This window comes from Eufriesea mexicana, unplaced genomic scaffold, assembly GCF_001483705.2.
Source record: "Eufriesea mexicana isolate 0111107269 unplaced genomic scaffold, ASM148370v2 scaffold4786, whole genome shotgun sequence".
NCBI lineage: Eukaryota > Metazoa > Arthropoda > Insecta > Hymenoptera > Apidae > Eufriesea > Eufriesea mexicana.
This window is the reverse complement of record NW_016912807.1, coordinates 308324-319967: the sequence shown is the minus strand read 5'-3', so window position 1 is coordinate 319967 and position 11644 is coordinate 308324. Positions and strand designations below refer to the sequence as shown.

The window sequence follows — 11644 nt, the reverse complement described above, 5'->3', positions numbered from 1 at the left end:
AATTTTATTTATTTTTCAACATTTTTAAAGATTTGATGCGCAATTTAATTATAAAATTGCTTAAGAAATTTGGAAAATATACTATGAGAAATAGTTCGTAAATCGATTATTTCTATTACGTTACTATCGATGTATAATTCGTATATTTGTATCATTTATTTCATTTTCATTCATTAATACTGTAATTCGATAAAATATATACAAATTTTTATTCTAATAGAAATTTAAAAACTAATGCTTTAGTTTGCATAATAATGTCAAATTGATCTTTCGTGGGTATTTTTATATATCAAGAAATATACAGTAAAATATATTCGATACGATTATGAATAATATCAGCATAAAAGAGAGTATGTATATACATATGTAATTGACTTATTTCATTCTTACGAAATAAGGTCATACGCCAGTACATGATTAGATAAAACAAGCTACTCCTGGCGAAGTACATTTAAGATTCTATCAATTCTTTTACTTCTTCTGAATAATACAATTCTTATTTAAAGGTAATTTAATCCATATTTATGAATTATTACAAATTATATCTATAGTTTAAAAATGAATTTTTAGTTAACAATTATGACTACTTTGGATATCAATCAACTTACCATAGTAAAAAAAAATCTATATGTTCCTTCACTTGATGAAATAAAAGATGGTAATTTTTATTCACTAAAATACAATTTATGGTTTCAAAACAAATTTAATAACATAATGTATATTTCATAACAGTATTAAAAGAAGGATTGGTTAAAAATTTTCTGGATGTTGAAGTTGAAGTTGTTGATTGTCCAGATTTAACACAAGAACCTTTCACACTTGCTGCCCCAGGTAAATAATGTTTTATGTACAAGATATTTTTTATATTGTTTTAATATTAATATATCCAATTTAATATTTAGGATTATGTGGTAATCCAACATTATTAGAAATTGGTGGTCCATCATATCTTCTTCCTACTGTACAAAAAAACAAATTATATGATGTCCAACAACTTTTAAATCACTTACAGTATAAGACAGACTCCTTTGTTATTGGAGCTGGAGCTGGCCCATGGCCATACATAAATTCCAATTGTGAAGTATAATAAATAAATTAAACTACTAATTACAAATCTAAATATTTAGTTTGAATGTTTACTAGGTAAATTTTTTTCTAGCTTATAATGAACATGACTTTCTCACCTAATGTACAAAATGGAACTCGTATTTCATCTGTCAGTAAAGCAAATGGAAAATGTGTACTTCAAAATTTACCTAACAGTGAAACAAGATTTGCTTTATTAGCTAATTTATTTGTTACTGAAGGAAAACCTGGCAAAGTCTTAAAAGTGCATGTTAAAAAGCGTACTGGAAATAATGATTTTATTGCATCTATGCAGAAAGCAATTGCACAGCATTATCAAAATAATCTTGTTGGTAAGGAGAATGTTGAATTAAGTTTTTATAAGTAAATATAAATTTACTTAAGAGATACATTCAAGTATTTATATTAAACTTTTTTGATTGTAGGATTAGGAGGAACATTTCTGATAAAAGATGGGAAAGTTAAACAGCATGTTATGCCAGACTTTTCAGTAACACCATTAAATACTGAAGCACAACTTAATAAGTGGTTACACTTTTATAACATGTCAACACCTCTAATAGCTGTTGGTACATTTGTCAGTTCTGAAAGTGTAAGTAAAACTATATGAAATGATATATTTTACAGTTGCATCTATAACTGAATTTATACTACTATTAAGACTATACTTCAATATTTGTAATAAATGAGTTGAAATATCTTTTGTTCTATCACATTATTACATGTGTCATTTCACAATGTATTGCATTTAATTTGTAATTTTAGGATCTAGATCTTCGGGTTCAACATTTTCACAGCTTTTCTCATCATGGAGAAGGTGGTCATTATCATATTGATACAACTCCAGAAACTATAGAATATCTGGGATATTTCAACTTAGGCACTACACTTTACCGTGTAGATAAACCACTAACTGGAGTACAGTTTGGGAAAGACTAAAATTTGTTATATAATTGTATATACATTTTATACTATTCAAATAAAAGCAACATATAAATGATTATAATATTATAATCATTTTATAAACATATTTTTTTTCTTGATAAAATAAAATTATATAAAATTTATTGTAATTAGACTATAAATATTAGTTTAATCCAAATAGTTAAAAGAAACAATATATTCTTTAAATTTTTTCTTTAATATGATAAAGATTATTACTGAAATGAAACTAAACTGCAGCTATATATTTTCAAACTGAATAAATATAACACATTCAATATATAATTCATATAACAAAAAATGTAGATTCTGTTTATTTATATTAAGTTATATAATTATGAAAGTATACTTGATCCAATTATATTAATGAATGCATTAATTTCAAAATCAAAAACCTGTTAAACAAAGTTAAAGTGAATCATAATATTTTTGTAACAAATTTAATTTTATAATTAACATTTTTCACTATTTTACATTCAAATGAGTTTTAATCTGATCGTTACATTTTCCAAATCTTCCTACCAGTATTAATCCATAATAAGCTGTTTAACGTGCAAAGCTGTATGTTAATTCTATCAGACAGTAGATGTACTAGTGGTAGACAGCAGTATACTGTAAATGTCTTATTCTTTATAATCATCTATCGTGGCTGTTAAGGTAGCCAAACAATGAAGTTCAGCATTGAATCTACTGCTTCTTATAACAGTATACATCCAGCATACCATTACACGGAACAATTTGCCAATAATTCTGAAACGTATCAAGATGGTACCAAATGGTTTGGAGTATTTTTGGCATTTTTATCAGGTACATTTTTTACAATAAGTTCAGCATTAGTTAAAGCAGTACAAAATGTACATCCTATGGTATTGTTGGCTATCAGATCTGTTCTACAAATGTTAGTTATGGCTGCAGTAGCACTTAAAGCTTCCAAAAGTCTTTTTGGACCCAAAGGGCAAAGAATGCTCTTATATTTGCAAGTATGTTAACTATAAAATTAATATAATTATGTTCCACATAGTAATAAGTAAAAATAATTTAATAAAGTATTCTTTCCCTAGGGAATAGTAGGTGGTGCAACCTTATCATTACTATATTACAGTTTTCGCAAATTACCTATAGGAGATGCTACAACAATCATATTTAGTTCTCCAGTGATTGTTATTGCATTGTCTTTCATTTTATTAAAAGAACCTTGTGGAATATTACGCATTATAGTTATGTGTGCACTTTTTACAGGTGTTGTTTTCGTATCTAAACCACCATTTCTATTTCAGGTAAAAAGAGAATTCATTTATACAATTTCTATAAATTGACAATTTGGTATAAAATACTTGTTTTTTAGATGCATAAAGCTGAATCATACAATGTGATGGGATATGTGTGTGCTATATTAGCAACTCTCTTTACGGCTCTTAACATAGTTATTATGAGAAAATGTTCAGAAATCCATTTTTCAACAATAATCTTCAACCTATCTTGGTGGTCACTTGTCACAGCAATATTTTTCTTCTTCCTTGTATCAGATAATCACGAACAAAAATCAAAGTTGCCACATGATTGGATTACCTGGAGTAAAATATTATTAATAGCACTAACTGGATTATCAGGTCAGATTTTAGTGACTAATGCACTAAAGATAGAAGGTGCTGGGAAAGTATCAGTGACTAGATCTTTAGATATTATTTTGGCTTATATTATACAAATATACTTTTTTGGAGATCAACCTACATCAACCAGTATCATTGGAACATTTCTAATTATAGTCTCTGTTATATGTATGGGATTTGAGAAAGAAATTTATAATATTTGTGATTTTATTCCCTAATCAAAGATACATTATCTTAAATTATTTACTTGCTCTTAGCATAAACATAGATAATATTATACATATTTTATGAATGGTGAAAACATTGTTATTATACTACCATTATGATTTTCATAATATAAAGTTTTGAAACTTTATTTAATATAACATAGAATTATGTATAACTACCATTCATTTACATCTTTTGTTTAACCGCATAAATTTTCATTTGAGATAAAAACAAAAGAATCAAGTACTTGTGTAGTATAATTCAACAAATTGATTATATAATATATATAATTATAATCTGTACTCTTTTTCAAACTTTGTCATGAGATAGAAATGACACAATTTTTAAAGTATACAAATGAATACATATTTACAATTATACACACATCATTACTATATGTATTTCGAATTATCCGTAACTTTGTGCGGACGTAATTAATTGTATCTTTATAATTATTAACGTGGTTTATTAAAAAAAAAATATATATATATCTACGACTAACAATAAACCACCATACCATATCCAAGATAATAGTATGTACACTTTTCTTCTTTAACTACTTTATCCCTGACAGATATAAATAATCCTATCGAGGAAATGCTAATTAATAGCTTATAAATCTATACATATTTTGAGTTTACTTAGTTTACAATTGAAGTAATACATATAAGAATTTTTTAGCAACTATTTAAAACCTTATCATGCAACACAGTATTATATGCTACACTAATTATTTTAGTATAATTATCATTAGAAATAAGCCACGGATACTTACATGCAATCAATCTTGTAGGTAAAAAAACGAAAAAATTGTGTACATGTCTTATCTGTATCTCTTTTTAAACATTCTGCTCCTAAATTTCGTCTAATTTACAATTTATTTTGCAATCATTGCCACCTGCACTAGCTGCTCTATGCACGCGTTAACTAAATAAATTTTTGAACTTTTTGAATTACGCTTAAATAATATTAAAGCTACCGTTAAACGGGAATGTAATTGCGTGTAATATTGAAATAAAAATTATTCATATATAATACATCAACTTTTGTCACAGTTTCTGATGTTCCTTATGTAAATATATATTTACATATTCCTTATTCGAAAGTTGTAACTTTACATTGGTCAGATATGAATTTTCAAGTTCCTAAATATCTTATATCATAATTTTGAGACTATACAAATCCTGATTTATAGTCTAACAAGACAAATGTTTTGAAACTGATTTTAAATGTTTCTTTAACACTGTAGCGGTAATATAATTACATATATTATTAAAGAAATTAATTACTGTTCAAGAATGTACATACATACAAAATATGATGCTGTCCTATGAATCTAATTATTAAACGCATTCTCTATTTCTTCAATACATTCTTAGTAATGCTTCTTTGAAAATATTTTTTTTTATACTAAGTCAACAATCTTTTTATTAACTTACTTACTGAATTTTTTCAAATAAATTTATTTATAAAATAATTATAGAAACAAATGAATAATAGGCATTGTGCGCCATTTCTAGAGACATAGATAAATATACTAAATAATAATATATACAATATACATATATATGCGTGTGCGCATATGTATACATACAAATACACACACACACGCACAGACACATATACACATACACATGTTTTGCAAAATATTACAAATAGTATCAGAATTTTCATTACATTCTCGATTATATTCAAAATATCTCTTGGTTATAAAAATAGAGCACACAGTTTTTGATTGATTGCCTCATATAATGCCATTGAAATACAACTAATTTACCTTTGGAATTCAACATCCATATACGTATGCATACATAGATTCAATCATTCATACATTCATTCATACATACATACACATATATACACACATGTGTTTATATGTACACGCGCGCGCGCACTCATTTATTACCCCGAAGTTAAGAGAGACACTACAAAGGAACTACAATATTTTGCATTAAATATAATAAAACTGTACCTATTACTTCATACAAGAAAATATACATATATTGTAAATAAATTTTAAAATTAATAATGTTCAATTATATGACCTTGCAAATTTTAAATAATCTGAAACATTAATTAATTCTTTTACTCTCATTTAACACAGTATTAAATATTAATAAGTAAAATATAAAACATTAGCAAAGCTATAAAAAGACTTGCATAATTTTAACATATAATTTAGGAAACCATAATGTCTTATATAAAATAATTTCAAATTTAATTTAATATCATTTTTTAAGATGAAATATGTTTCTTATTAATATATATTATTTCTGAAATATTTAAATGAAGAGACAAGTATAAGTTAAAAGTTTAATTCAATTATTTTTTCTGAAAATAAATAAAATTATCAAATATTTTAATAGTAATTAGAAGAAAACTTTAGTATCTGTATATAATTATTTATTTATATGAAACAAAGATGCAAAAGCTAGTTGTCAATACACCTAAAATATTTGTATGAAAGTATGTACACTATCTCCAATACTCAAACTCTTACTCTGTAACATTAAACTTTTATGAGCCTATGATAATACATGGATTTATATTAATCAAAGTAAAATATAATTCGGTTCTTTTCTCTATGGTACTATTTGATGTAATACTATAATAGCACCCATCAGTAATAAGTGATATACAATTGATGGATATATTACATGCAATGAAATATGTGTTTTTAACACGTAACACAAATAAACAAATAAGATGGTAGATGCACTGTAAAGAACCTTACTCTTTTTTCAAAGTTAAAAATCACATCTAATTGTTTATAATTTATCAGTGCTTAAATTAAAATAATTTCAAAGTTTGTACCACTTAAGTTTTAATGTTTCCTTCTTCATAAAATTCTACACATGTTTCATACAATCAAATATAATGCCAAATGTAATAAAATGGTTTTATAATTTCATTAAAACCATTTAAATATGTTAGTATAATCAAAGTATACCATAATAATAATCAATTTTATTATATTATCAATACTATTGAAACAGTAACAATGCATTCGCGTTTCTTGAATCATAAGATGCTCCAAAATATGAAACTTAATTTGTATAAATGTTTTTATGCAATCTGTGCAATGTATATGTATTGCTACAATGTACAGTTATTTAATTAATGAGAAATTTAAAAAGTCAATCTTCTTTTCTCAAATGTAAATCAAATTATTAATACCTAACTTTCCAATTATACTATGTAGATTTCAAAATATTACTATGAGTAAAAATTTATGAAAAATAATGTGGAATCAGATGATAATATTGCATACAAATTGTTTATCTTAATACTTCAATGGATTGGCTGTCATGTATCAAATTACTTAGGAGCTAAAAGCAAACGTACAGAGTAAATTTAATTTATATAAACGAGTAATATTATAAAACACACTCACATTAATATTTAGAATACCTTAGTATTTTATGTACACAACGTACCATTATTTCATTTTTCATTAAATTTTATTATAAAATTGTGGATGGCAAAAGAATGGTCTAAGATTTCAATTCTTTGACCAGCATAACTGGCTTCATAAATTGTAAATGTATAAAATATTTGTAACATTATTCATCATATCATAATCCAATATGAATTTAGAGCCAAACAGTATCTTTTTCAATTTAAGAGAAACACGAATAGTATAAAAAGGATATAATAATAATGTTAATCAAAAACGAGTATGTTTGAAAATTTCTATATACTTTAGAATGACGTAATAAACTAAAGACAGCATCAACTTTTAAAATATATGTTAAACATAAGAATCTGGTACACTTCATAGAGCAACGAGTAGAGGACATTTTGGCATAATAACATAATGCCAATTCAAATAAACAGATAAACTTTCATTGACCATGTTAAAATATTGCTTAATTAAACAAATATTCTTAAAATAGAACAAATTTGCGTACCTCCTTTAATTTCATTGAACAAATTAAATCAAATGTGTATTGGAACATGGACCAATAATTCTGCTCGGCTGGAAAATACTGCGGAACACATTTCGCATGTATATTCTACAGCATCTGGTATTATAGTTTCTGGAATATCATCCACAGGTGCTATAACGCTATGAACAGCCAACATCCGTTGAGGCGTCGATTCAACTTTTACACTAAGTTTTACATTTCCAGTAGCCACTTCTTCAGAAATATTTACTCCACCTACATCAGGAAGCAAATGTTCTTCCTCAGTCGTAACACTCGCTTCAAATGCAACTTCCAGATTACTTCCATCTATTGTATGATCCATTAATCTTTCCGAATCTGTATTTTCTGTGTTATTATTGTTTTGTATTTCCTCGTGGTCTATATCCATTGGCTCTTGTTTAATTTCTTCTTTCTGTTTTTTAATTCTTCTTAAAACACCTGATTTTTTTCTAGGCGTCGATTCCATTTTTTCATTATTAATTGCAAGAATATTACCATTGTTATTTCTGTGATTGTTATTCGACGTTTTTTGTAAGTTTGGTTCTATTTTTATACTAGCCAATGGTGATTGATGACGTGCTGGTATTGGAGGTGTTGGAATCTCTTCCTTTGGTTTTGGGAATGTTGCAGATGTTGGTTGAAGTTTCCCTTCGATATGATAACTAACATTCTTTGTTCTTGGCCTGTTCCTTTCCCCACCCGGAAAAATACCTAACTTATGCTCTTGTGGCATCATTTTAGGAGTCCTTGTTACCATTGTTTTAGTTTTTTGTCCCTTTTTAACTCCATCACTACCAATTTCTACAGGCACTCTTGTTTTTTGGGTATGAATCATTTTTGGCCTACCAGGCTGACACGAAGTTTGACCTTCAGACCTTTTTTCTTCTTTTTTAAGCTTTTTCTTAGAAAGTTTGGATTTTCCTGGGTTTAATTTTGAATTACTGACAATTGAATTTATATTTTGTAAAGAACTCTCAAAGCTTTTAAGAACATTTTGATAACCTTCTTCAACATTTGATCGATGTTGCTTATTTTTTCTTCCAAGTTTTCTTTTTGTATTGTCATCTGAATCAGAACCTCCTTCCAACATATCATACTGTTCAGTCATACGCAACATTGTGCTAGTTTCATGGGGTTTCAACTTACGTCTTCTTTTATATTTACGCGGTCCAGTTTGTGGTTGACGTCTTAACGCAGTATTATCATCACAATGTTGCACAATATGAGCAACTATTTCTTCTGATGTTCCGTATGCATCACCACATACTTTGCATAAGTATGGAGTAATACTACCTACACATTTTGGATCAGGACCCGAATGATGAGCACGAACATGTTCTCTAAGAACAACCTAAACCAGTTAAAAAAAAGCAAGCACTGAAATATAATATCAAATGGAATATTATAACTACATATTTCAATTAAAATATCTTACTCTTTGATTAAACGCACGCGGACAAATTGCACATCCATATGGCTTTTCTCCTGTGTGAATACGTTCGTGTTTTCTTAACGTACCACCATCAGCAAATGCTTTCCAACAAAATCTGCAACCATAAGGTCTTTCTCCAGTGTGAATACGAATATGAATTTGTTGTGAACTACGACTGCCAAATGTTTTTCCACATTCTCGACATGGAAAAGAACGACCACCTAGATCTTTGTTATGTGAATGACGATGACTAACAAGAGCTCTACCATCAGGAAATTCTTCTCCACACTCATCACAAGCTACCATTTTATTGCGATGAGAAACCATATGTCTAAAACAAAATTAAACAGTAAGTAAAATATTTGATTTACAGGTATATAAAATAACCTACAATAAATACCTTCGTAATCTAGCTTTACTGTGAAAGCGTTTCCCACATTTTGTACAACCAAAAGTTTTATCAACATTATGAACCCACGAATGCTTTAATAAACTTCGTTTATCTTTACATGTTTTCCCACAAAGAGTACATGTATTTGGTGGAGCATCTTCTGCATGATGTTGTCGAACATGTTCAGCAACTTCTGCGTCATCACGACATCTTTCACCGCATAATAGGCATCGCCGACTAGGTGATCTGAACAAGTTTGTTTTATTAATATTTATCTAAATGTTAGATATAAATTTTCAGAACTATTATTGCTGTAAAGCTGCAAATTTTAATTTTAAAAAATTAAAGAGTCTTAAATAAATAGTACCTAGCATGAAGTTCGGCATGTGCCAATAATGCCAAAGCTTCCTCAAACCATTCACCACAAACATTGCAAACATGATGTTGACTTGGACCTTCCACCATATCAGCTTCTTGTTTGACATGAATCCTAATGTAATCAACATTAAAATTAATATCGTATTGTTGTTAATTTTCCTATAAATTAGTGGAGAATTGATATAAAATGCAATTTTAATAATTATATATAATCTTAATGAATAAATATACTATGTCTATTGCTATAAGATAATCTTACTTCTGATGACGTTTAAGTAAATCCAAACGATGAAAAGGAACACCACAAGTATTGCAATAGAATTCTCCAAATCTTTCATCGCCTGTATATGTAGCATCATTATCATACTCTTCTGTATCAGATTGTACTGTACCACCATGCTTGATACGAACATGTTCTCTTAAACTATTAACATCCCAAAACATGTCACCACAAGATGTACATTCAAATGGACTATCACCACCATGTATACGTGCATGAGATGCAAGTGCTTTTTCCCTTGCAAAACCAACACCACAATACTGACAAACATATGGTTTTGTTGGATCAGTTATAGGCCATCGTGGTGCTTGATGTTCAGTTGATACAGGTGACATCTGTTCAGTCCATCTTGAGCTTGATGCATAGTTACTACTGCGCGCAGAATTTCTACTAGTCATTTCTTCCAAAAGACGCATATCCTCATCAACATAATCGTAAGATTTATTGATGTACTTGCCCATTTCCATCTTATTATCTTCCATATTACGTTTGGAAATAGCAGAATTATTTTTACGTTTTCTTGGTATACTTGACTGCATCTTTTTACGTCTACCTTTGGTAGATTCTTCTTCTTCTGGCGCAAATGAATCATCATCATTTAAATCATCCTCTAAACCATCCCGGGATGGTGCATATGCATGAATCTTCAAATGATTCATAAGATCACACTTTCTTGCATAACGTGCTCCACATAAATTACAACCATGAGGTCGATCTGTCTGATGTGCTACCATATGATTCATTAAATTTGCTTTTTTCCTGAACCTTCTGCTACAAAAGTCACATGGGTAAGGCCTACTATTTGTATAAGAATCTTGATCAATTGGTAGTGGTATCTCCATATCATCATATTCAAGCAAATTTTCATGAGATACTTTTGCTTCTGGTATTTCAACCCTTTAAAGTATAAAATTAATTAATTATTCTATTTACTCTATCTAATTTAAACAAATATTTTATGCAAACTTACCCATCTTCTGGACCAGATCTATCCCAATTATCTGCAATAACTTCTTCTGTGACTTGTATATTTAAATAGTCATGACCTTGATCTTGTGGAACTATGTAAATAGATTCCATATCGTTGGATTGTGGTACCATTAATATTTCTGACTCTGTTGTAGAGGTAACATTGGGAACAGATTCTACTGTTTCTTCTACTGCAACTTCTTCACAAGCTCCTATCACTTCCTCTTCTGCTCCTACAAGCTGTGCCTCTAAACCGCATATTACCTCTTCGTGAATGACATTTCCTACCTCCTCCACCCATTGTAGTGTTAAATCTCCGGCAACATCCATTTTGTTATAATGTAAATTTATTTAATCACTGAAACCACTAAAATATAATTATTATTATTATATAATTATTATTTTTAAACTTAATTATTA

At 28.2% G+C, this 11644-nt stretch overlaps 3 protein-coding genes across 3 annotated transcripts in view; 2 read left to right on the top strand and 1 right to left on the bottom strand.

The window, feature by feature from the left end:
* Window positions 1-410: 410 nt before the first annotated feature.
* LOC108551642 (ester hydrolase C11orf54 homolog) lies at window positions 411-2070 on the top strand. Its single transcript, XM_017905872.1, has 7 exons — window positions 411-506; window positions 571-658; window positions 733-831; window positions 903-1081; window positions 1160-1418; window positions 1512-1678; window positions 1852-2070. Exons 2-7 carry the CDS (start codon window positions 580-582, stop codon window positions 2023-2025), a joined length of 957 nt encoding a protein of 318 aa, XP_017761361.1. The 5' UTR covers window positions 411-506; window positions 571-579; the 3' UTR covers window positions 2026-2070.
* Window positions 2071-2678: 608 nt separating this feature from the next.
* Window positions 2679-3856, top strand: LOC108551641 (solute carrier family 35 member G1). The gene is made up of 3 exons (XM_017905870.1): window positions 2679-3008; window positions 3090-3305; window positions 3374-3856. Exons 1-3 carry the CDS (start codon window positions 2697-2699, stop codon window positions 3854-3856), a joined length of 1011 nt encoding a protein of 336 aa, XP_017761359.1. The 5' UTR covers window positions 2679-2696.
* A 3901-nt stretch (window positions 3857-7757) lies between these two features.
* The window catches only part of LOC108551632 (zinc finger protein 91), a 5040-nt gene continuing 1153 nt past the window's right edge, over window positions 7758-11644 (bottom strand). Inside the window, exons 2-7 of the mRNA XM_017905861.1 lie at window positions 11226-11591; window positions 10235-11152; window positions 9965-10087; window positions 9607-9843; window positions 9210-9537; window positions 7758-9125 (exon numbers count right to left, since the gene is read on the bottom strand). Coding sequence (XP_017761350.1) covers window positions 7785-9125; window positions 9210-9537; window positions 9607-9843; window positions 9965-10087; window positions 10235-11152; window positions 11226-11554 — 3276 coding nt within the window. The 5' untranslated portion in view covers window positions 11555-11591 and the 3' untranslated portion in view covers window positions 7758-7784. The remainder of the gene's footprint in view (window positions 9126-9209; window positions 9538-9606; window positions 9844-9964; window positions 10088-10234; window positions 11153-11225; window positions 11592-11644) is intronic.

Coding starts and splice junctions, on each gene's coding strand:
- LOC108551641 (XM_017905870.1), top strand. CDS start 2,697: ATGAAGTTCAGCATTGAATCTACTGCTTCTTATAACAGTATACATCCA. Junction 3,009..3,089: donor GAATGCTCTTATATTTGCAA/GTATGTTAACTA, acceptor TTCTTTCCCTAG/GGAATAGTAGGTGGTGCAAC. Junction 3,306..3,373: donor AACCACCATTTCTATTTCAG/GTAAAAAGAGAA, acceptor CTTGTTTTTTAG/ATGCATAAAGCTGAATCATA.
- LOC108551642 (XM_017905872.1), top strand. CDS start 580: ATGACTACTTTGGATATCAATCAACTTACCATAGTAAAAAAAAATCTA. Junction 659..732: donor ACTTGATGAAATAAAAGATG/GTAATTTTTATT, acceptor ATTTCATAACAG/TATTAAAAGAAGGATTGGTT. Junction 1,419..1,511: donor TTATCAAAATAATCTTGTTG/GTAAGGAGAATG, acceptor TTTTGATTGTAG/GATTAGGAGGAACATTTCTG.